General features: G+C 45.3%; 1 protein-coding gene across 3 annotated transcripts in view; it reads right to left on the bottom strand.

Annotated features, from left to right (window-relative positions):
• APOM (apolipoprotein M) overlaps positions 1-21,121 on the bottom strand; it is an 87,774-nt gene that overhangs the window by 14,264 nt on the left and 52,389 nt on the right. For all 3 annotated transcript variants that reach the window (XM_078645985.1, XM_078645983.1, XM_078645984.1), the window contains exon 5: positions 3,844-3,942. In XM_078645985.1, the coding sequence (XP_078502111.1) occupies positions 3,844-3,942 (99 nt within the window). The remainder of the gene's footprint in view (positions 1-3,843; positions 3,943-21,121) is intronic.

Genomic DNA, 21,121 nt, shown 5'->3' on the forward strand with positions numbered 1-21,121 from the left:
CCCCTTATCAGCCCCTGTACAGAGTACCTTAGGTACCCAGTGCATAGGTGTACCCAGGGCCTACCAGGGGCTGCAGCATGTATTATGCCACCCCTGGGTGGGCATCCAAAAACTGACACAACTGGCTGTTAACACAGCTGGGGCAAGGTGGTGTAATCACCCTTTGCTGTAGATATAGTATACCTATATCTAACCCTAAAATGGACACATATACTCCTATCAGTCACTCCTATGGCAGGCCTTATCAATCCTGAAGGCAGAGTGCTTGGAATTATGTGAGATGGTGCTCTAGCATGAGCTGAGCCTGTCTGCAGCTTGCGGAACCAAGTCCTTATAGCTGTTCCATGATAACGGTATACCATATACTCTTAAGTGCATTATAATCCTCGCGGTTATTGCTAACTTTGGCATAGCATTATCAAAACATGTCGAGTAAGGTGTCATACGAATTGGAATACTACCCCCTCACCAGTTCTGGCGATGGGGGTAGCATTCCACCCTTTTAGAGGGACACGACATGTATGTAACTGTGAACCCCGGTTAAAGTTAAGCAGAGCCTCAGCATCACAAAATGGATGCTGCCACCACAGAAACAAGCCTGACCTCCTGCTGCTGGGAGTCCTTCCAGCGAGGGAGGCTTGTACAAAGGGTTTCCTGCCTTGGGAGGTGCTAGCACCACCCCAGACAGGATTTTGTGTATTGGGTAGGACCGGCCTGAAAGGAATGAGACAAGCCTGGGGCACACCAGGTGCCCTGTGCATACACCGGTTCAAACCAGTTGCTGGGGCACCCCTGCTCTAGCTCTGGCGCAAAGCTGGACAAAGGATAGGGGGTGCAACCACCCCCCTTCCTGGTCCCACCCATGGGAGGGACCTAGTAGTAGTGCAGCCCCCTTTAGGAGAATAAAGGTAGGAGCTGGTCCCATTCCAAGTTAGATTAATCCTGAACTGAAACTCTACAAGAAGAAACTCTGGACTTCGACTTTCTACACAGAAGACTGAAAAAATCTCCCTTGTGGGCAAGGAGTGTCCACCCTGCACAAGCAGGCACCATCAAGCGTACAGCGGCTTCACTTTGTCATCTTCCCTCGAGGATCCAGACTTCAGAGCCCGACGAGACCCGTATTTCCAGACCTCTCCGACCTCTACCTACATCTGCAGCACAGCTGAGATCCGTGGGTGCGACGAGACACGTGGGACCGGCCACCTTGAAAGAAACTGCACTTCGCTTCCAGCACGACTTCTGAGGTAACCTCGACGAAGTGCTTTGGGGACTGGGAAGCCCCAGCCCCGAGGAGCTCCTGCACCGAAGATCAGCCCTCCAGCATCCACGAGATCTGCATGGGGCCCTTCTGCCTGTCTGCTGCTCGACGCGTTGTCTGGTCCCTTGCCGGCTGGCTAGTGGCCTCCTAGACGATGATCCACGAGAACTACACTGCTGGTCAGGTTGCTCCAGACTAGCCCTTGCTCCCTTCTAAAAGAGGAGCACCCCGGACCCTCCTGGTCCACCCCAGACGCCGTTTCCACTCACCGCGTGGGTTGCCTTTGCCAAGGTCTGTTGACTCCAAATCCGGACCCGACACCGCCGACAGCGAGAGCCTGCGTGAGACAGCTCATGCCTCCATCCTGGTCATCGAAGACACCTCCTGGTCCACGTGGCTGCAGAGACAAGCGTCCACTCTTCACCTGATCGCGACAACAGCATCTGGTTCCCTCCTGGTTCCACTCCGGTCACTGGCTAGTGACTTTGAACATTGTCCCCTCTGCTTTCAGGTCCTCTTCTTCCTCGATCCACCGGTGGATCGCACCGGTCATCTTCCACTTGGTCGCCTGCAGCATCTTTCCTCAAGGCTCCATTGACTTCGACGCGGAAACCCGACACACTTTGACACCTATGCACCCGCAGCCCGTGGGTGAGGTAACAAGAGCATTTCGGTGCTCAAGGGTAGATTAACTCTCCTAGTGTCCAGATTTCCATTCGTTCTAGTCCTAGATAGTAAAGACTGTCCGTACTTACCTTTTTCGCAAACTGTACTATCCATTGACTTTGTTCCGCATCTCGCGTGTGAGTTCACACTCTGCACACGCGTTCCGTGGACCTCCTATTACTTACCTGTGGTTAGGATAGTGTAGTCCCAGCGAACCTACAGCCTCTGGACAGCTCCATTCCTTCTATCGATTTCCTTATACCATTTACTTAGTATATGGTTTGTCGTGCCCCTAGGGCACCATTGTAATTTTGTGCAACTTATCGTATTTTTCCTAAGAAATTGTCATGTGCTTAGCCCTCTGACCTCATAAAGAGTTCAGAGGTGTTTGTTATTAATAAATATATTGTTTATTTTCATAACAACCTGTGTGGTGTCCTTTCATCTGGTATTCAAGGGGTTATATGTGGTAAAACAGCTGGCTTCACATGCCAAAAGAGTTTAGCCTAAGACTGCTTTGTCCATGCTACCATTAGGATAGCTGGTCTATAAGGTTGACTTACAACCAATCACCATAAGGGTTGTTTGGACTGATACAAGGTGATCACTAGAACTAGTGAACATCATATATCAGCCCAACTTCTCACATTGCCTGTCTCCCAAACTCTAAATCAGCCCCAGAGGCCCACCTAATGCAATCAGTACTGACGCTGTTCTTCCTGGGAACACTCCATCCCGCACCTTGGTCATCTCATTCATTCATCCATTCACCCTGTGCCTCACTGCTTTTGTAGTTGGGAAATTTGAGATTCACCGCCTCCGCCCGAATCTCACTGACTAAGGTATGCCCCTGGTGCTTTCAGTCACCCGTCCTCATCCATTGGTCTGTTGTTGTGTCATTCACAGTTTTTTCTGACTACTACAGCATACAGCACAGGGCAAATAATTAACCCACTACAGTGATTGGCTAACTTCACTGTGTGTGCAAGCACTCGGCTCTTTCACAATGAGGACATCCAGGGCAAGAGACTGTTACGGCCATGTGTTCTTTTTGAAACCAAATAAATATTTTTTCCTTTAGTTATTTTTTTAAATATTCACCAACAATAGAATAGGTCAGAATGAAACGAGTATTGACAATGCCCAAAGATGGCAGCCAACCGTAAACCTATTGACTTTGCCAATGTTTGTTTACAGCATATGCCCACTATTTTATGAGGCTATCACTACCCTTTAGTTTCACTGTCGACTACCGGAAACTATGAAAATTGTGTAACTTTAGATTTTTACATTTTTCCTCTTTCAACCTGAATCTCATTTGGAAAGGACAGGAAAAAGGAAAGAAGGGAATTCTAGCAATAGCTCAAGATGCTATGTACATTTTGTAAAATTGAAGGAAATATGCAATACCAGACCCAATTTTTTTAACTGGCTGTTTGTACGGAAATTGTGCCATTAGGTGTTTTCTTGGGGACAGTAATCCCCCTGCACACCTGGGCAGGCTCTCAAGCTTGCTTGGCAGTATGAAAGAATCTGAATATTTTATGAGTGCCACATCTGAACCGCTGGCTTTTTAACAAATCTGTGTGAAAATTGTGCTGGTAGATGCATTATTTGGCTCTGTTTCTTGATTAACATAGCTCAATAGAGACCTCCTTAAACTTCTTGTATGAAGTTGGGTCCATCTTGATTCACTCCATCACTTAGGGAAGTGGCAGCAGGAATTTATTTTAAAAGTCACAGTCGCGATTGAATCGTGAAGCCATCGCGCTATTGGTTCGTGAAGTCAATGCGCTATTGGTTGGTGAAGTCACCACCGCCATTGATTCATGAAGTCACCACTGCCATTAGTTGGTGAAGTCACTGCGTCATTGGTTTGTGAAGGTGAGTTTCAGGAGGCACCTCTGCTGTCTTACCTTGGGCTCGTGGCATAACCAAGACCTTGTGCATTCCGGCACAGCCTGCCTTTTTCTTGAAGTCATCGATATATCTCTGGTCCAGATGCGAGCTCCGAGCTGTGTGAGACAACAAGCGGCACCGAGTTGGTAAAAGTATGTGGGAGAAAGGTCTGCGATGGCTAAACGAGTGAGGTACATACAGCAACCACTGAAATAAAATCAGATGTGATAAGCACTGTAACATATTATGGATGCAGGAGTTTCTGACAAGATTTGTAACGCTTACTATACTGTCTATATGTCACTGAAATATAGGCTACATGTACCTATGTAAATGAAATATACATATTGGGCAATGACATCACTCTGTACTCTACAGTTGGCTAATTTTATATATGTAATGACTACTGTCCTTCAGATAACACTGTCCCTCTGGAACTACCTCTCTGTCTGCAAATAAATCACCCTCCCCATTCACCAGCCTCCCGGACACAGCCCACTTACCCTGATAGATTCTGTCTCCTTCCATCAGACCAACCCTTAGTCCCTTTGATACACTAGCCCCAGGGAATCCAACTAACCATCAATCCTCCCACCTCGCCGCCAAGACCTGGAACACCCTCCCCACCAACATACAACAGACCCAAGACCTACTGGCCTTCTGAAGACTCCTCAAGACCTGGCTCTTTGATCACTAGCAGCAGCACCCCCCCTCCGACCCTCGCAGCACCTTGAGACCCTCAGGGGTATATAGTGCGCTTTATAAGTGTCTTGATTGATTGATTGATTGATCCCTCAGATCTTCATGATCACTAGTGTCTTGCCTGTTAGGCTGTTACCAAGAGCGCTTATAACTGTCTTCACAGACATTGCGTTATCGTGGTCTGGAGAACGTCAGCAAGAAATGTTTGCACCCATACAGTGTGTCATGTGCATCAAATCCTGAAGCAATTTGAGTACCACTCAGAAGAACATCCCAGTTGCAAAGGACAGGCCATGCGTGGTGAACACCAACCAATAAGTGCCATCAGCGTCAGCAGAACAACTCTTGCGAGGGAAGGAAGCCATGTTCATGGACGGGTGACCACGTTCCTCCAGCTCATTGCAGATGCTGTTTCCAGTATGGACTTTAATGGAATAACCTAATGCACTCTGGGTATGGCAGTCTCGTCTTGCTTACAGTCACTTAATTCGACTAACAAACCTGCTAACAATGATGTGCAGGTGAAAGGCTCAGGACTGCATCAGGAGGTTTGCTGTTGGATTGCAGGAGATTTACTGGCTCCCAGTATCCCAGCTTGAGTCTTCATGTCCTGCACCATCCAAGCCTCCAAGTGAAACCACCAATCATGTGCTTCCTTCCGAATCCCTCATATTTCTGCTCTGACACATCCAAGCCATTAGCTTCTTGTGTTTACCAGACAAGCTGCACCCCTCAGAGATAGAGTCTGATATTAAAGACCAAGGGCCAGATGTATGTCGCCAATTACCGGTCGGTAACGGCCGATTTCGGCCGTTACCGACCGGTAATTGGTTTTCGAGATGTAGGGGCCAATATTTTAGAGATTCGGTAAATTTACCGAAACGGTAAATTTACCGAATCTGTAAAATACCGAATCGGTAATTTTACCGATTCGGTAAAACCCAGATGTAGGTAGCACTGTTTACAGTGCTACAGGCCTTCAGAATTCGGTATTTTACCACCCAATCCAATTGGGTGGTAAAATTCCGAATTCAGGTGTGCATGCACATCTGTGCATGCACACCTGTGCCATGTGACACACAGACATGCCCTTAGGGCATGTCTGTGTGCCACGTGGCACACATGCCTGTATTTGGGGTGCTAGAGGGTGTCAAAGTGACACCCCCTGCACCCTTGCTGAAATCGGTATTTACCGAATCTGTAAATACCCATTCGGTAATGCCCATTGATTCCTATGGGCTTCAATGCCCATAGGAATCAATGGGCATTACCGAATCGGTATTTACAGAATCGGTAAATACCGAATCTTAACGATTCGGTATTTACCGATTCTGAAATACCTACATCTCCCCCCCTCTATTTTACCACTTCTTAAATACCGAATCGGTATGATTCGGTATTTAAGAGGTGGTAAAATAAAATTACCTACATCTAGCCCTAAAAGCTGTACATTGTACTAAATTACACTTTGGATAAAATACTGGCCTGGTAGTTTGTGTTGCCAAAGCTTTTGCCTGAAAGGACAGGCGTCAGCAGCAGCCCACTGTGGTGGGAGTACCTGTACCGCTGCAGGTTGATGCTTCTACTTCCGGGTTGGCAGATTGCCTGAACCTAGAGCCAGGCTAATCACGCGTTTTTTCAAGAATGCGCGTGCCGAGCAGGGTGTTCTGCCAACACTCGTGGTTGCAAGGCTGCATTTCTTTAGTGTTTGTCATTGTCTCTGTAACTCTAGTATCACGTGTTTCCTGAGCCGCGGGAGCAGGGGGTGAGGCGCGTGGGAGAGGGGAACAGTCTTTGCTGCTGCTGTTCCGTCCTGGTACATGGTAACCCCTCGGTCCCTCACACACGCCCTCTGTACCTCCGGCTTCACACCCTCTGACCACTCCCTCTCATCCCTCCGCCCTCTCTTCAGCCATCTCACCCCAGTCACTTTATGGCCATGATTGGGGTGCGATGGGTCCCACACTTCTCCCTGCTGCACTTGCTCCCAGGGTTGGATTGGGATCAAAAATAGGTCTGGGCACTCTAAAAAAACAAAAGTGACCCACATTTGAGGATTGCGCCTTTTCTCATTACTTCACATTACTTCAGTGTTTTAAGTATTATGAAAAGAAGGAGGGGTTTCTCTAAAAGAGGCATGTTTTCTTAACTTCACTGAGATAACAAAAAATGCAAATGTTGCCAGGACTCTTTGTGCACAGATTAGTCCACAATGGTGAGCCACACCTGAATATAATAAGTGAGACCACTTCGGCTCAGGCCCCCTGCCAAATCTGCATACAATAATGGGACGACCCAGCGAGAGACTGGGAATGACACCTCCGCCCCGTTGGTAAAAGGGAGGTCGGCCTCGTGATAGGCCGATCGAGCCCCCACTGGGCTGCTGGCTGCATCCTGACAGCACAGAGACAGCCTACATTAGCCACCACACTGACCAAAAAAGAGGCCCACAGCTGCACCAGCAGGATGCCCGTCTTAGGGGTCGATTAGGATCGCGGACGGACTTGAGTCCGTCTGCGACCCCAGAGTAGGAGGGAACGTCCGCATGGGCTGCGGCGTTCCCTCCATGCAGATTAGGATGTGACCGCCAGGGTGGCGGTCACATCCTCTATCTTTAACATTGCGGCGGGTGCAGCTTCAAGCTGCACCCGCCGCAATGTTAAAGATGCATGCATCGCATTTGCGTGCACAAAGCGGCAGGCACTGCGCGGTGCCTGCTGCTTTGTTCACGCAAATGCAGGGGGGTACCATAGGTACCCCCCATGTACATCCCCCACCTCACCTTCACCCAGGGGGCCCGCAACGGGCCCCCGAAGTGAAGGTCCGTAGGCTTTTCCACAGCGGAAAAGCCGCCGTGGAAAAGCATACATCTTACACCATCCTAATATGGCTGGCGGTGTCTGATAGACACCGCCAGCCATGTTAAAGCTTTTCCGCCGCGGTCGGAAGGCGACCGCGGCGGAAAAGCTGCGGACAGATTTCAAGACCCACCGCCATCCTAATATGGCGGTGGGTCTTTAGAGGCTCCGCAGCGGTTATCCTGCATCCTCCGGGCCGGCGGTGGCTTCCGCCGGCCCGGAGGATGCGGGAAAACCGCGATCCTAATCGACACCTTAGTTTGGCCACGCTAGGCACCCAATATTGCTCAGATCTAGAGAGGGCTATATTGCTATTGGAGCCAATGAGGAGCTCCAGTTCAACAGGGATGCTGCCCAGAGCCATGTCTGTTCACATGGGAGTCATGGTGATTATGCTGTGAGGTGTTGAATAAAGGATAGGTGTCAACAACGGGGCGCAAGAAGAGTTAAGCTCACTCTCTATCACCCGAATGCCCTGTCGAAGCACCAGCCCCCACGTGGTTCCAAGGTCATCATAAAATGCCTGTATCCACATAACAGCAACCATGTTATCTGTTATTTAAAAAAAACTATACTGATAGAGCAAGATTTCGCATCGCGACTTGCTCGACTCAAGAACCTCGAAATCTGTTATAATCCTATAATCCCAATTGTTCGTTTTACTAATTTTATGTATTCTAAATATGCATGTGTATCATAGTGATGCTTGCCTATGTGGTTTACTAATACGAGTAACCCTTGTGAATAAAAATGGCCGCTGCTTGACATTTGTTTCTGCGCATGCGTTAGGCACACTCACGTGATATGACGTGGTTGCAGTTTGGAGGGAAAGGGTGCGCATGCGTAATAGCCATAAAATGGCCGCGCTTTGTGATAACGAGGTGAAGCTTGCACCGCTGCTCTTGTGATATTGTCTGTTGCACTTACCCTTAATTGCATAGTATATTTTTAAGATAAGAAGCCTGAAGTACAAGAACATGAGATGTAATACATGCATTTATTTCTATGTTTTAATTTGGTTTCGCTTACTTTTCATGTATCACGATGACTGGGGGGTTTGAATGAACTGAGAGCCATCTTGAAGGTCCCTTCCGCGCATGCTCGCGCAGCCAGGGAAGAAATAACCTTGGACAGTGGAACTCAGCCAGCTGGCAGCCACAGTCAAGATGCTCATGAGAAATGACCCACGACCCAGCAAGATGGAGTTAACTCGTTCTGAAACTGTTACAATGATATTTTCCTATTGTATTCTGTGCTACTTTTCCGTGAGAACCCCAATCTTGCTAGGCGGTACCCAAACATGTAAATAGGGCCTTAGAAAAGTCTGTTCTGATTGGTGTGTTAACCCATCCTACCTTAGGACCAATCGAAATTTGGGATTCTGACACTTTGCAACATTGAGGGGTGGTACACTGACCCAAAAACAGTATAACTAGCCTGAGTTCAGCTAGAGAAATTGTCCGACTTGTCCGAATAGCTGACCTGTCACTGACCCAACGCACTCAATAGGTGACTTAATACAGTGGTGCTGCGGAGCACTCTGTCCGAATTTGACCATAGACTCTGAAGGTTTTACTAAACCTTAAGTGCTGGCGGAGCACTTTGCTGGGGAATTCGCTGACCCAATCGGGGTCCTGACTGATAGCTGCAGAGAGGGTGGAGCGCAGACGTTGCTTCCAAACTGCGGTTGTTGGTCGTATCCTGGTGGTCCTGTCCTGATCCTAATCTGGTTTTCCTGTCCTGTCCTGGGGTGTCCATTCTGCACCTGCTGTCCCATTGAGGGTTATCCGTCCTTGAGGGTTTTCCTGTCCTTAACTGACCCGTGGCCAGGGTTGGTTTTCACACCAGTCTAGGTAAATATCGTACTGAAACTCTTAAAACTGCACCTTTCTATTTTCTGTCTTTGCTTCAATAAAGACATACCTTTGCATATGATAATTTTCCATGCCTTCCGCAACTATTGCATATCATAAAAGTAATTTGCATTTAATTTCATAGCGTGTTCCTATGTTACCCTACCTTTTAGAAATCATTTTCTCTATTGCAGTCTCTCATAAAGCTGTACTTTGATTTATAGCGTGTTTCACTTTTGCTCATTCTATAGCTGATTAGGATTTCCAGAGTTCTTAGTTAGGTTTATGAAGTATATCCAATAGCTTAATTTTATTTGAGCATAAGTTTGCCCATTCATAAAAGTTTATTCTGGCATTACCATTTTACTCCACTCAGTGTGTTCCCTGTCTCACTATTTCTTAGAAAACCTAAATGATTGCCCTTACACTGTTCCTTTACGGTTAAATGCTTTTTGTTATCTTGATTATCGACTGTCTTTTAACTGTAAGCCTAATGCTTTATGAAAATGAAATCTAGATAAATCTTTTAAAACTTCCAGTTGTCCGTGGTCATTTTATAGAAAATCAAAGTTTATATGTTGGGTTTGTATTTCTTCTGCCTTTCCTTTTACAGCTAGCTCCCTGACCCATCGTGGTCATAGGTACCCGTAACAGTGGTTGGTAAGTCGGGTACACTGGAAATAGTAGAAAGGGACTCATGAATATTGGTAGTAGATTGTAGGGTCATCTGATCAATGCAAATGGTGAATTGAAGTAAATGGGCCCGAGACCTAAGTGGTGAAAATATTGGTCGGGTGACCTGCGATCTCTATCAGTAATTTTCTGGTAGCATCGAGGATGGTTAGGGAATAGCTAAAGGTTAGGTAGGATTAGTTAGACTAACTAAGTTGGATACTGCTAGATAGGAAACCTTATTTGCTGCTACGAGAATAGGTATTTCAGGTGATCTGATCACTCACTTGAAATGCTTGTTTTGAAAAATTATGAAATGTTTTAAAATTGTTATCCTTGTTATTATAATGTTATATGTATTAATCCATTCGTTTGTTAAACGTTTTTTGTGTTGTTGGAATCCACGGGGAATGGAATAGCGAATGGTGAATAGAATCCATTTGCTCGGAGGTCACTGGCTTTCGAGGAAAGTTGGTGCAGGTTAGGCAGAACTGGAAGCACTAACTAGGGTTTTTCTGAATGCATGTTTGAATAAATGTTAGCAACGAAGTTCATTGGTAAAATTCCTATTGTGGCATAACCTAGTAAGGGTCACATCGGAAGAGTAGCGGGTTCATCGGAGCTTGGGAGAAAGCAAAAGGGTTCGCTGGTGAAACCTTAGTCTCGGATATATCCCAGAAAAGTGGATGAGTCTGAGGAAGTAACAGGTTCCCTAATGCTAGAGTGAAGGATAGGCGGAAGAGATCTATCCGTAGCGTGTGAAAAGTAAATGGAAGTAGTTTACTTGCAGTGAAACACATTTTTTCCTGTCTAGACACTTGAGTACAGTGGCGAATGTGTATTCGTTGTGAAATAACCAAGCACTAAGCACTTTAGAAAGAAAGAAAGTTTCCGTTACCTTGTAAAGGAGGGAGTCAGTCGCGAAGCTGCTCTGACGTCACTCTGTGCCGCGCTGGGATTGGTAGACGCAGCGGGCTGGTAGCGGAGCTGAAATTGTGAAGGAGGGGTGAGTGCCGAAGCGTGAGAACTGTCTCGCGAAGAGGCCGCGCACCCATTGGTCAAGATTATTTGAATTCGTGCATTTCATTGGTTGCACGAAAATAAGAAACACATTTAGATTGGAAGTGATTTTGTAAACAGAGAGTCGCTTGAAGGAAATTATATGTGGCATACGTACAGACCGCATACTAGACCAGATCCTAGGCATTTAGGGTTTGAGAACGATCAGTGGAAAGGACATAACACCGACATTATGTACGGAAATAAGAGAAAGTTGTCACTTGTGAACAAAGTCAAGAATTATTTCAAAAAGGACAAACCAGAGAAGGTGTTGTCATTCCACCACCAAATACTCCCGCATCTTTTATGATGTTTGATAAAGGGTACCACTCATGTGTATGGTTGGAAAACTGGGCGGAATACACAAAAGATGACGGAGTATTGGCTTTTCCGTTAGAAGGTACATTTAATGGTAGGATCCTATTTAATTTGAGAACCCGAATGAATGACTTACATCCCAGACCTAGACTAACGCAGTATGAAGCCCTAGAGGAATGGGAAATCAAAGCTTTTGAGAGGGACAAGCCCCGAATGGATAAAGGATTAACAAAATTGTATCCAAAACTGAAACAAGAAACCCGAGATAAAAAGATGAAACAGTGGAGACAGAATATGATTGTTGAGGGACTGTTTCCAATGATGCCAGCGGGTGGTCCTCCCGGGGGGGAGAAGAGGACAGAAAAATGCAAACATTGGGTGCCCATTGGAGAGTCGTATGATGAGTTGTTAGATGACATGTGTATGAGAAGTCCACCACCTTATAATGAAGGGCACCGACCTTCTAGCGAGGGGGGAAATTCTTGAAGACCTCCACCCCAGGAAGAGGCCTGGTCCGCAAGTGTAGGAGGGGGTTACCAAATACCTCCCTATACTGAAAGTCTAGGACCCATAGAGCCCAGAGAGATTTACCCAAAAAGACCCACTAGTGGGGAGGCAAGATACTCGCGAGAAAGGGGGTCTTGCGCTAGACTTCCCTATGGAGGTGAGGAAAGACCATTAAGTTCAGGAATGCCGATTTTAAATCCCCTTTATGAGGAAGAACCAAGATCCCTAGGCACAGGAAGTTTGTTCCCAAGACAAAATTGTGGTGAAGGACCGAGAGAGACACAACCCACTGCCCCGAGTTATGCTCCAACTTTAACTCCTCAGATATTACATGACAATTCAGTCGAAAGGATATTGGAGGACAGGGAACGAGATGCTCTAGCTAAACAGAGAGCTGAAATAATTCAGAAAATCTCCCAGTTAAATACAAGTCCTGAAGCCTTGACAATCCCAGTAACTATCGGACCAGTGGTTCCGTTGTATGGGGACCGTCAAGGGAGTCCGAAAACTCCAGTTATTACTCCTGTTATAGCACCACCGAGACCAGAACCGTTAATTGTAGATGACCAGACAAGTGAATGCGAGTCTGAGGCCTCGCTACTGGATCTACCTATTAGAAACACAGGAAAGAGGATGCAGAAAAGGCATAACCCTTTTAACACGAGGGAGATTCAGATGGAATCAACTTCGGGTACCAGGAGTGTCACGTTGGTGACTCCTGAAGAGATCGAAAGATGGAGTCAAGAATTAGATAAACAAACTCCACCAACGAAACCTTTAGATCTCTACAAATTGAGAGTAGAAATAGAAGAATTAATGGCAGGAAACATAGGATTAGACAGATTAAATACCTACTCTGAAGAAGAGATGCTGTTTATTTGCAAAAGTCTCACCCGAAATACCCGAGTACTTCATGAAAAATTGACAGACACCGCTGCTAGCATGGGAATAGATATCTCAAAATCGAAACCTTTACAGAAACCGTATAGAGCAGATTTCTCAGACAAAGATTTGGAAAACCTGAATGTGTCCGGGAAAAAGGCACAGGTCAAAGAATTATTAACCGTGTTGCAGAAATGGGGAGATGTGGAAAGGTGGAAAGCTAGATGGGCCAGAAAGAAAGATGAGGCCAGATCCAAACAAGTAACTCCTGAATTTGTTGTAAGGGAAGCTGACAAACCAGAACAGTTACTCCCCATGCGCGAAGTGCCAGGTGGAAAATACGTGCATGTTCCTTGGTCCAGACAGGATATTGTATCCTTTACCAATGATTTCCCAAAATTCCGAGAGAAGCCTGTGGATTGTTACAGGCAAGTGGAAAGATTTGTAAAGGTACAGAAATGCCTGTGGAAGGATCTGGATGGGTTCTTTGATATAGTGGTCCCTGTAGATGTATGGACCGAGTGTAAAATAGCCATAGCTTGGCCTAGTGAGGAATACCCGAGGGACTCAACAACAGGAGAACCATCCAAAGAAGTGATGAAAAAATATGAACAAGTAATTCAACACCTGAAACAAAAGGTGCCCGCAAAGGAAACTGATTGGACCAAGATAGATAGAACGACGCAGGAAAGGGACGAGACTGTGCACTCCTTTTATGAAAGGCTGTTGCAGGTGTTCAAAACATACAGTGGTATAGATAACATCGAGATGAAGGACATGACCCACTTCATTTACAGGTTTGTAAACGGTTTAAGGCCCGAAATTTGCCAGTGGATAAAAGATAATAAAATTTGTTGGCAGTCCAAGAAAATGGACGAGGTCCTACGGTATGCAAAGTACTGTGAGCATGAAATGGCAGAAAAGAAAAAGGCTTTAAAGGAAAAAGTGATGTGGGCACAGGTAAAGCTCGCAGAACAGCAGGAAAAGCAATTAAATAAGTTAAATAAAACTACTCAGAATCAAGGCCCTGGGGGTGGGGGAAAGCCCCGAGCAAAAATGAGCAGAGAGGAAGCTAAAAAGAAATTTCCCTGCCACCAGTGAGGAGAAATTGGACATTGGCGAGACGAGTGTCCCTATTTACAGCATGATAATGCCCAAACCCCTGATTTAATTCCACAGACGCAGAATGAAAAACCAAGAAAGACCCAGCAGCAGGTAAAAACGATTCAAGTGCCCCGAGCGCCAAAGCCTAGTTTCAAGGGAAAATCACCGCAGGGTGACGACGTAGAGATCTGGGGAGGCAATGAGAACAGAAATGCAGCAACTTCGCAGTATTTGTTAAATGACACCTTTTTCTGTGACGACCAGTACTGACGGGACCTGAGAGGGGAGGACGAGGAGTGCGTACTTGGCGCCTCCTTGCCGGTAGACCAGTCAGGGCCATACATTGAAGGAAAGGTTGACGGAAACGATGTCACTTTTCTGTTGGACACTGGTGCTACCCGTTCTACTGTGAGAACAGCGGACGTTCCAAACCTACCCCTCTCGGGAGAAGCAATCCAAGTAGTGGGTGTATCTAATCAATTGATTAGTACCCCCGTTACAGAACCAATGGAGATCTCAATAGGGAACTTTAAAGAAATGCACAGATTTGTCGTTTGCGATACCAGTCCAGTGAACTTACTGGGACGTGATTTGCTGTGCAAAATGAACTGCACTATCTTTTGCACACCAAAGGGCGTCGAAATTCAGACCCCAGATGAAGATGGTATCTACAAATTAATGTTAGTCAGACCTGACTCAGAAATAAAGCGAATGACTATACAGGACTTACCTGCAGAACTTCAACAGACAGTGAAACCAGAAGTATGGGACTTTACTGGAAAGGATGTAGGATTGATGAAAAACGTAGACCCCATACAAATAACCATGAAAGAAGATGCAGTTTACCCCAACACTAAGCCTTACAAAATGAGTGCCGAAGTGAGAGCAGGTGTTGCCATTGAAATACAGAAATTGCTAGAAGCAAATATTATACAGGAAGTAATGAGTAGCCCGTGTAATTCACCCATTATGGGCATCAAAAAGCCTAGTGGCAAATACAGAGTAGTGCAGGACCTGAGAAAGGTAAATAAAATTGTGGTTCCTTGTTGTCCTATTGTCCCGAACCCAGCAGTGATCCTGTATCAGATTCCCTGGGATGCTGAATGGTTCACCGTGATAGATCTATGTCACGCATTCTTTTCGATCCCATTGCATCCAGACAGCAAATGTATTTTCTCATTTGCTTTCAACAGTCACGTGTATGTCTGGAATAGGGTCCCCCAAGGGTACACAGAAAGCCCCTCTATCTTTAATCAGATCTTGAAAAAATGTCTTGAATCTTTAATCTTACCTGGAAAGTCTGTTTTGGTGCAATACATTGACGACCGATTGGTGGCGTTCAAAAGTCATAGGGATTGCGTGATTGACACCATTGCCCTACTGAATCACCTAAGCGAAAAGGGACATAAAGTGGCCCCTGAAAAATTACAGTTCTGTACAAAGTCAGTGAAATATCTGGGGCACCAGATAGAAAAAGGCATCAGAAAAGTCACCTCCGAGAGAGTCAGAATTATTCAAAAGATGCAGTTACCCCGTACTCAGAAAGAAGTCAGAATGTTCCTTGGAGTTGTAGGTTACTGCAGGCAATGGATTGTGGGATTTGCAGTCCTGGCAAAGCCTTTGATAAATATGACAAAGAAAGGAGCAAAGGACCCAGTGGAATGGGATGATGAGAGCTTAACAGCCTTCACACAGTTGCGAGATTGTCTGTGTACAGCCCCTGCTCTAGGGATGCCTGACTATTCCAAAGAGTTTGGTCTATTCTGTGACACTCGTGATAATTGTGCATTGTCAGTCCTGACTCAGGAGCATGGCTTGACCAGAAGGCCCGTGGCATATTTTTCTGCCACTTTGGATCCAGTGGCTGCTGGATTACATGGGTGTCTGAAAGCAGTAGCTGCCACTTGCACAAGTTTAGAACAGAGTGAGTCCATTGTCATGGGACATCCTGTAACGGTGTATGTTCCACATGCAGTTGTGATTCTATTGACCCGCACAAAAACTCACCCCTCAGTATCTCACCCCTAGTCGGCTGACTAAATATGAGAGAATTCTCATGGGTGCTGCAAATATAGTCATTACTCGGTGTAATATCTTGAACCCAGCCACTCTACTCCCTGACTCAATGATAATGGAAGATAAGGGAGAAAACGAGCATGACTGCATTGACCTGACAGAATTTAGTACTAAACCCCGCCCAGACATTAAAGAAACACCCTTGCCTGTACATGATGAGGAATGGTTTGTGGATGGGTCATGCATGAGACACGAACTTGTGGGTCTAAGTGCTGCATACGCTGTGGTAAATTTGGACAAAATTGAAGAAGCATCCTGTTTATTTGGAGTAAAGTCTGCACAAGTAGCCGAATTGATTGCCCTGATAAGAGCTTGCAAATTGGGAAAAGACAAAAGAATAACAGTGTATACTGATAGCCAGTACTGTTATGGGGTTGTGCATGACTTTGGCCAATTATGGCTACAAAGAGAATTCCTGACTTCATCAGGTACCCCCATTCGAAACGGAAAAGTTGTACAAGACCTTCTAGAGGCAATCCAATTACCAAAAGAATTGGCAGTGGTCAAATGTGTTGCTCATAAAAAGGGCCCTGACCCTGTATCTTTGGGAAATGATTTTGCTGATCGAGTGGCAAAACAATGTGCTATGGATCGCATGTCAATAAATATCAGACGGGGAGGGACTGGAAACAGCTGCCAACTTATGATGTTTGAAGAAGTGCCTACCTGGGATGAAGTGAAAGAATGGCAGCATGCTGCGCCCTGGGAAGAGAAAGAGAAGTGGAAGGAACTTGGTTGTCGACCAAGACATGAGGATGGTGTCATTGTGGGCCCAGATGGTATGCCTGTGTTACCTAGACACCTGCTTGCCCCTATGGCCAGATTGATACATGAAGGATCACACATTGGTAGGGATGCAATGGTTCTGGTATTTCAACAGACCTGGTATAACCCAAAGTTTAGGAAGGTAGCAGAATCCCTTTGCCAGAGGTGCTTGACGTGTCAACAGTTCAACGCTGGCAAAAGAACAGTAGTTGAACTTGGAAAGATTGGGAAATCAGGGGGTCCCTTTGTGAGAGTACAGATTGATTTCATCACCATGCCTCGTTGCGAGGGAAAAAGATATGTCCTTGTCATCGTCTGCCTATTTTCAAAATGGGTGGAAGCTTACCCTGCCACACAGAATGATGCCATAACAGTAGCCAAATTGTTATTGAAAGAATTGATACCTAGGTTCGGGGTTCCAGTCACTATTGAATCAGATAGAGGCGGACATTTTCAGAATGAAGTGTTGGCTCAACTCTGCAAAGCATTTGGGATCACACAAAAACTGCACTGTGCACATCGTCCAGAGGCTTCTGGAGTAGTAGAGCAAATCAATGGCACGATCAAAACAAGATTAGCAAAAATGTGTGACTCTACTGGCATGAGCTGGGTAAATGCCTTGCCTCTTGTTCTGATGGGACTCAGAAGTATTCCAGACCGAAAAACAGGCCTGAGCCCCCACGAAATCCTGATGGGAAGAGTGATGAGACAAGCGTGGGTACCAGGGTACAAACTGTTAAGCATTTCTGATGATTTAGTACTTGAGTACTGCAAGCAACTGGGTGACCAAGTGCGTTCTATCTCACGCCAGATTGGGGAAGACGCCGTCGCCAACCCGACAACTCCAGTTCACAAATTGGTTCCTGGTGACTGGGTTAAAATCAAGAAACACACTCGTTCGAGTTGCCTTGCACCGAGGTGGGGAAAAAAGCGCCAAGTAATACTGGTGACCACAACAGCGGTGAAGTGTGCAGGTGTTCCCAAGTGGATCCATGCCAGCCATACCCAGAAAGTGATACCAGACGAGGAGCCTGGAGCTGAAGGTTGTCCAGCTGAGGGATCTGCAGATGTTGGTCCTGAAGTAGCTGATAACGCACAGCCGAGCACCAGTCCAGCTGAGGGTCCTGGAGACGTTGGTCCGGAAGTAGCTGATGACGAGCAACCGAGCACCAGCCAAGATGATTGGATACTAATAATCGATCTCATTGAAGACCCAATCAGAACAAGAGAGCGAATCTATGGAGATAGAGAGTGGAATAGAGAGGTCGAGTCAGGCACAGGCGAAGACCCTCAGATCATTGAGATTCACGTCAAATCTGAGGACGAAGAGGAAGGTCAGACAGGGACAGAGCAAGTGATTGACACACCTCCACTAACTCCTGAAATAGAAAAGGGACAGATTAGTACTAGTGTAAAGGTTCGAGCAGAAGAAAATCAAGGGATCGAAGTGCTCGAACAGGATCAGATAGCATTAGAAGAACGTGTTCAGGACACAGAAACAGAGACATTTGAAAGCCAAAACAAAAATTCACCTGAACCAGGCCAGTTTAGAAACCAGGCAGAAGAGGTAGATACAAGACCTGGGACTAGTCAGACAGGAAGGGAAGAGACAGAAGAAGTGCCACAAACAAATGAAAACAAAAGAACATTAGAAGAAAGCCAAATAACAGTACCAGCCAAGAGACTCAAGAAAAAGAAAAATATCGAACCAAGATATATTAAGAGACTGAGGCTGAGAATAAAAACAGTAGAAGAGAAACTTGCAGACAAAAGGAGAAGTCCACGGATTGCAGAGCAAATTGGAGAAAGCTCCAAAAGAAGGAGTGATCGAATAAAAAGACTGAACGAAAAATACCAGGATCCTGAGTGGACTTACTTAATCTTGGAAAATTTTGAGGATCTTGATATCTCTGACGAAATTGATGAAGAACAGATTGCTGATTTGTCTGCTGAAGAAGACGAGCTCACCTGAAATTGCACAGAGTAAGCTACCTGTGTAAAGTTACTAAGAGGGGTTGGAAAACTTCTTCTGATCCAAAATGTCTGATTCAAGAGTGAATGGAAGGCCTAGTCGCAGTTGTTGCAAAACATGCTGCAAAGTGTGTGTATGTAGTATAGCTATAGTAATAATAGTTTGGATAGGATTAACAGTTTTCATTCCTTTTATGGTAAGCAAAAATACTAACATTGACCCTACTCAGACTACTGACACTGAAGAACTGACAACACGAAGTGTAGAAAGACGTGAAAAGGCACTCAGACAGACAAAACGAGACTTAGAAGCATCAGATGAGGAAGGACTACATTACCACGGAGTTAAGAACCAGACTAATTTAAAAGTTTTCGCAAACTTGTTAGTGCATTACGTAGAAACTATGGAAATAGAAGACTGCTATGTCTGCATGAAGCTACCTACTTCTGTAGCTGAAGGCGTGACTTATCATCACCTACCTTTGACCTATGGCATTTCCTGTAGCATTTTAGCAAGCTTATTTTACAAAAGAGGACCGTTACAGTACTACTACTCTAACGCAGACGTAATATTTTCTGAACTTCCTATACGTGGGAATCTAAATCCTGTACATACTAAAAGTGACGTTACACGTTATATGGGAGAATACTTCCTGACTATAGGTACCATAGACTTAAATGAAGCACACAGAGACAACTTGACCTGTTCATTACATGAACAAGAGAAAGTATTTCTAAACATGGCAGAAAAAAGAAGGGAGAGTTTCCAAAGAAAGGCTAATGACAAGAGACAGAAAACTCCTAAATGGGCTGAGAACATGGAGAGCACCTCAAGTGGTGGGGCGGGTCCTGCCTTGTTGCTGGATTTCGAAAGGAAAGGGAAACTCTGTCTTCACCGCGAAAGGACTAGTTATTATAATAACATTTTCATTGGTTCCAGTCAATGTGAGCACAATTACAAGGTTATTGGAGGTTGGGGATTCAAAAATGGGTCAGAGCCTGTGTTTCCTGGAATGTATTATATATGTGGAGACAATAATAATAATAATATAATAATCCACATTTGTATAGCGCACAATCACCCGGTAGGGTCTCTAGGCGCTGGGGGCCGTCGGGAAGATTAAGCAAGCTATTGCCCAGAGTCACAGGGTGCTGGGCTAATCTGCCGCCGGAGTCGGGGATCGAACCCTGATCCCCAGATTCCAGCGTCAGTCGCCCTGGCCGCGGCGCCACACCTCTCCAGACAAGGCTTATTTCAAATTGCCGGATCACTGGTATGGAAGCTGCTACTTTGGCATTGTCTTCCCGAAAATATACCATGTGAATGAAATTGCTGGAAGCAATGAAAATACTAATGGCTTACTGCGTAGTAAAAGAGAAAGCGTAGGTGAGATAATGGGTAGTATTTTTAGTGCACTGATACCTGGAGTGGGAGTGGTTCTGAACACACACAGAATTTGCAAATTATCCACAATAGTGGATGTGCTGTCTACCGACACAGCTCATGGATTTCTGTTGGTCAATACCGAAATGGTTGCGATCAGATCAATGGTTTTGCAGAACAGACTTGCTCTTGATACCTTATTAGCAAAAGAGGGCGGAGTCTGCCGGATGCTGAAGGCGCAACATTGTTGCACTTACATACCGGACAAAAGTGTACAGCTCAAAAGATATGTGAAAAACATTACTAATTTGGAAAAGGAACTCAAACCACTCGAGGTTGATAGTGCCTGGAAGAGACTAGTTGATGGTCTCTCAAATGTAGGTCATTGGTTTGCTAATTTAGGTAAAAGTTTATTGTTTAAGGTACTGATGCCAATTGGAGTGATAGGCTTCATCATATTTCTCATATTCGTCTGTTGCAAATGTCGAAAACACAAAAAAAAGTACCAAGTGAATGCGAGAGGTGTGAAACGGGGTGCGGATGAGCTTGAATTGGAAGAAATGAATAATCAGATTTACAAAAGGGTGAAAGATTCTCACCCTACTAAAAACGAGAAAGAGAAACTGAATCGCCTGTTAGAGGAGATAGAGTTGTACAAAGTGTGAAAAAAAAGTTGGCATCTGGTTCCGTTATTTTGTGATGATAGTAAATATCATCAAAGAGGGGATTGATAGAGCAAGATTTCGCATCGCGACTTGCTCGACTCAAGAACCTCGAAATCTGTTATAATCCTATAATCCCAATTGTTCGTTTTACTAATTTTATGTATTCTAAATATGCATGTGTATCATAGTGATGCTTGCCTATGTGGTTTACTAATACGAGTAACCCTTGTGAATAAAAATGGCCGCTGCTTGACATTTGTTTCTGCGCATGCGTTAGGCACACTCACGTGATATGACGTAGTTGCAGTTTGGAGGGAAAGGGTGCGCATGCGTAATAGCCATAAAATGGCCGCGCTTTGTGATAACGAGGTGAAGCTTGCACCGCTGCTCTTGTGATATTGTCTGTTGCACTTACCCTTAATTGCATAGTATATTTTTAAGATAAGAAACCTGAAGTACAAGAACATGAGATGTAATAC

The sequence above is a fragment of the Lissotriton helveticus genome, chromosome 5_1 (genome assembly GCF_964261635.1).
Source record: "Lissotriton helveticus chromosome 5_1, aLisHel1.1, whole genome shotgun sequence".
Lineage (NCBI taxonomy): Eukaryota > Metazoa > Chordata > Amphibia > Caudata > Salamandridae > Lissotriton > Lissotriton helveticus.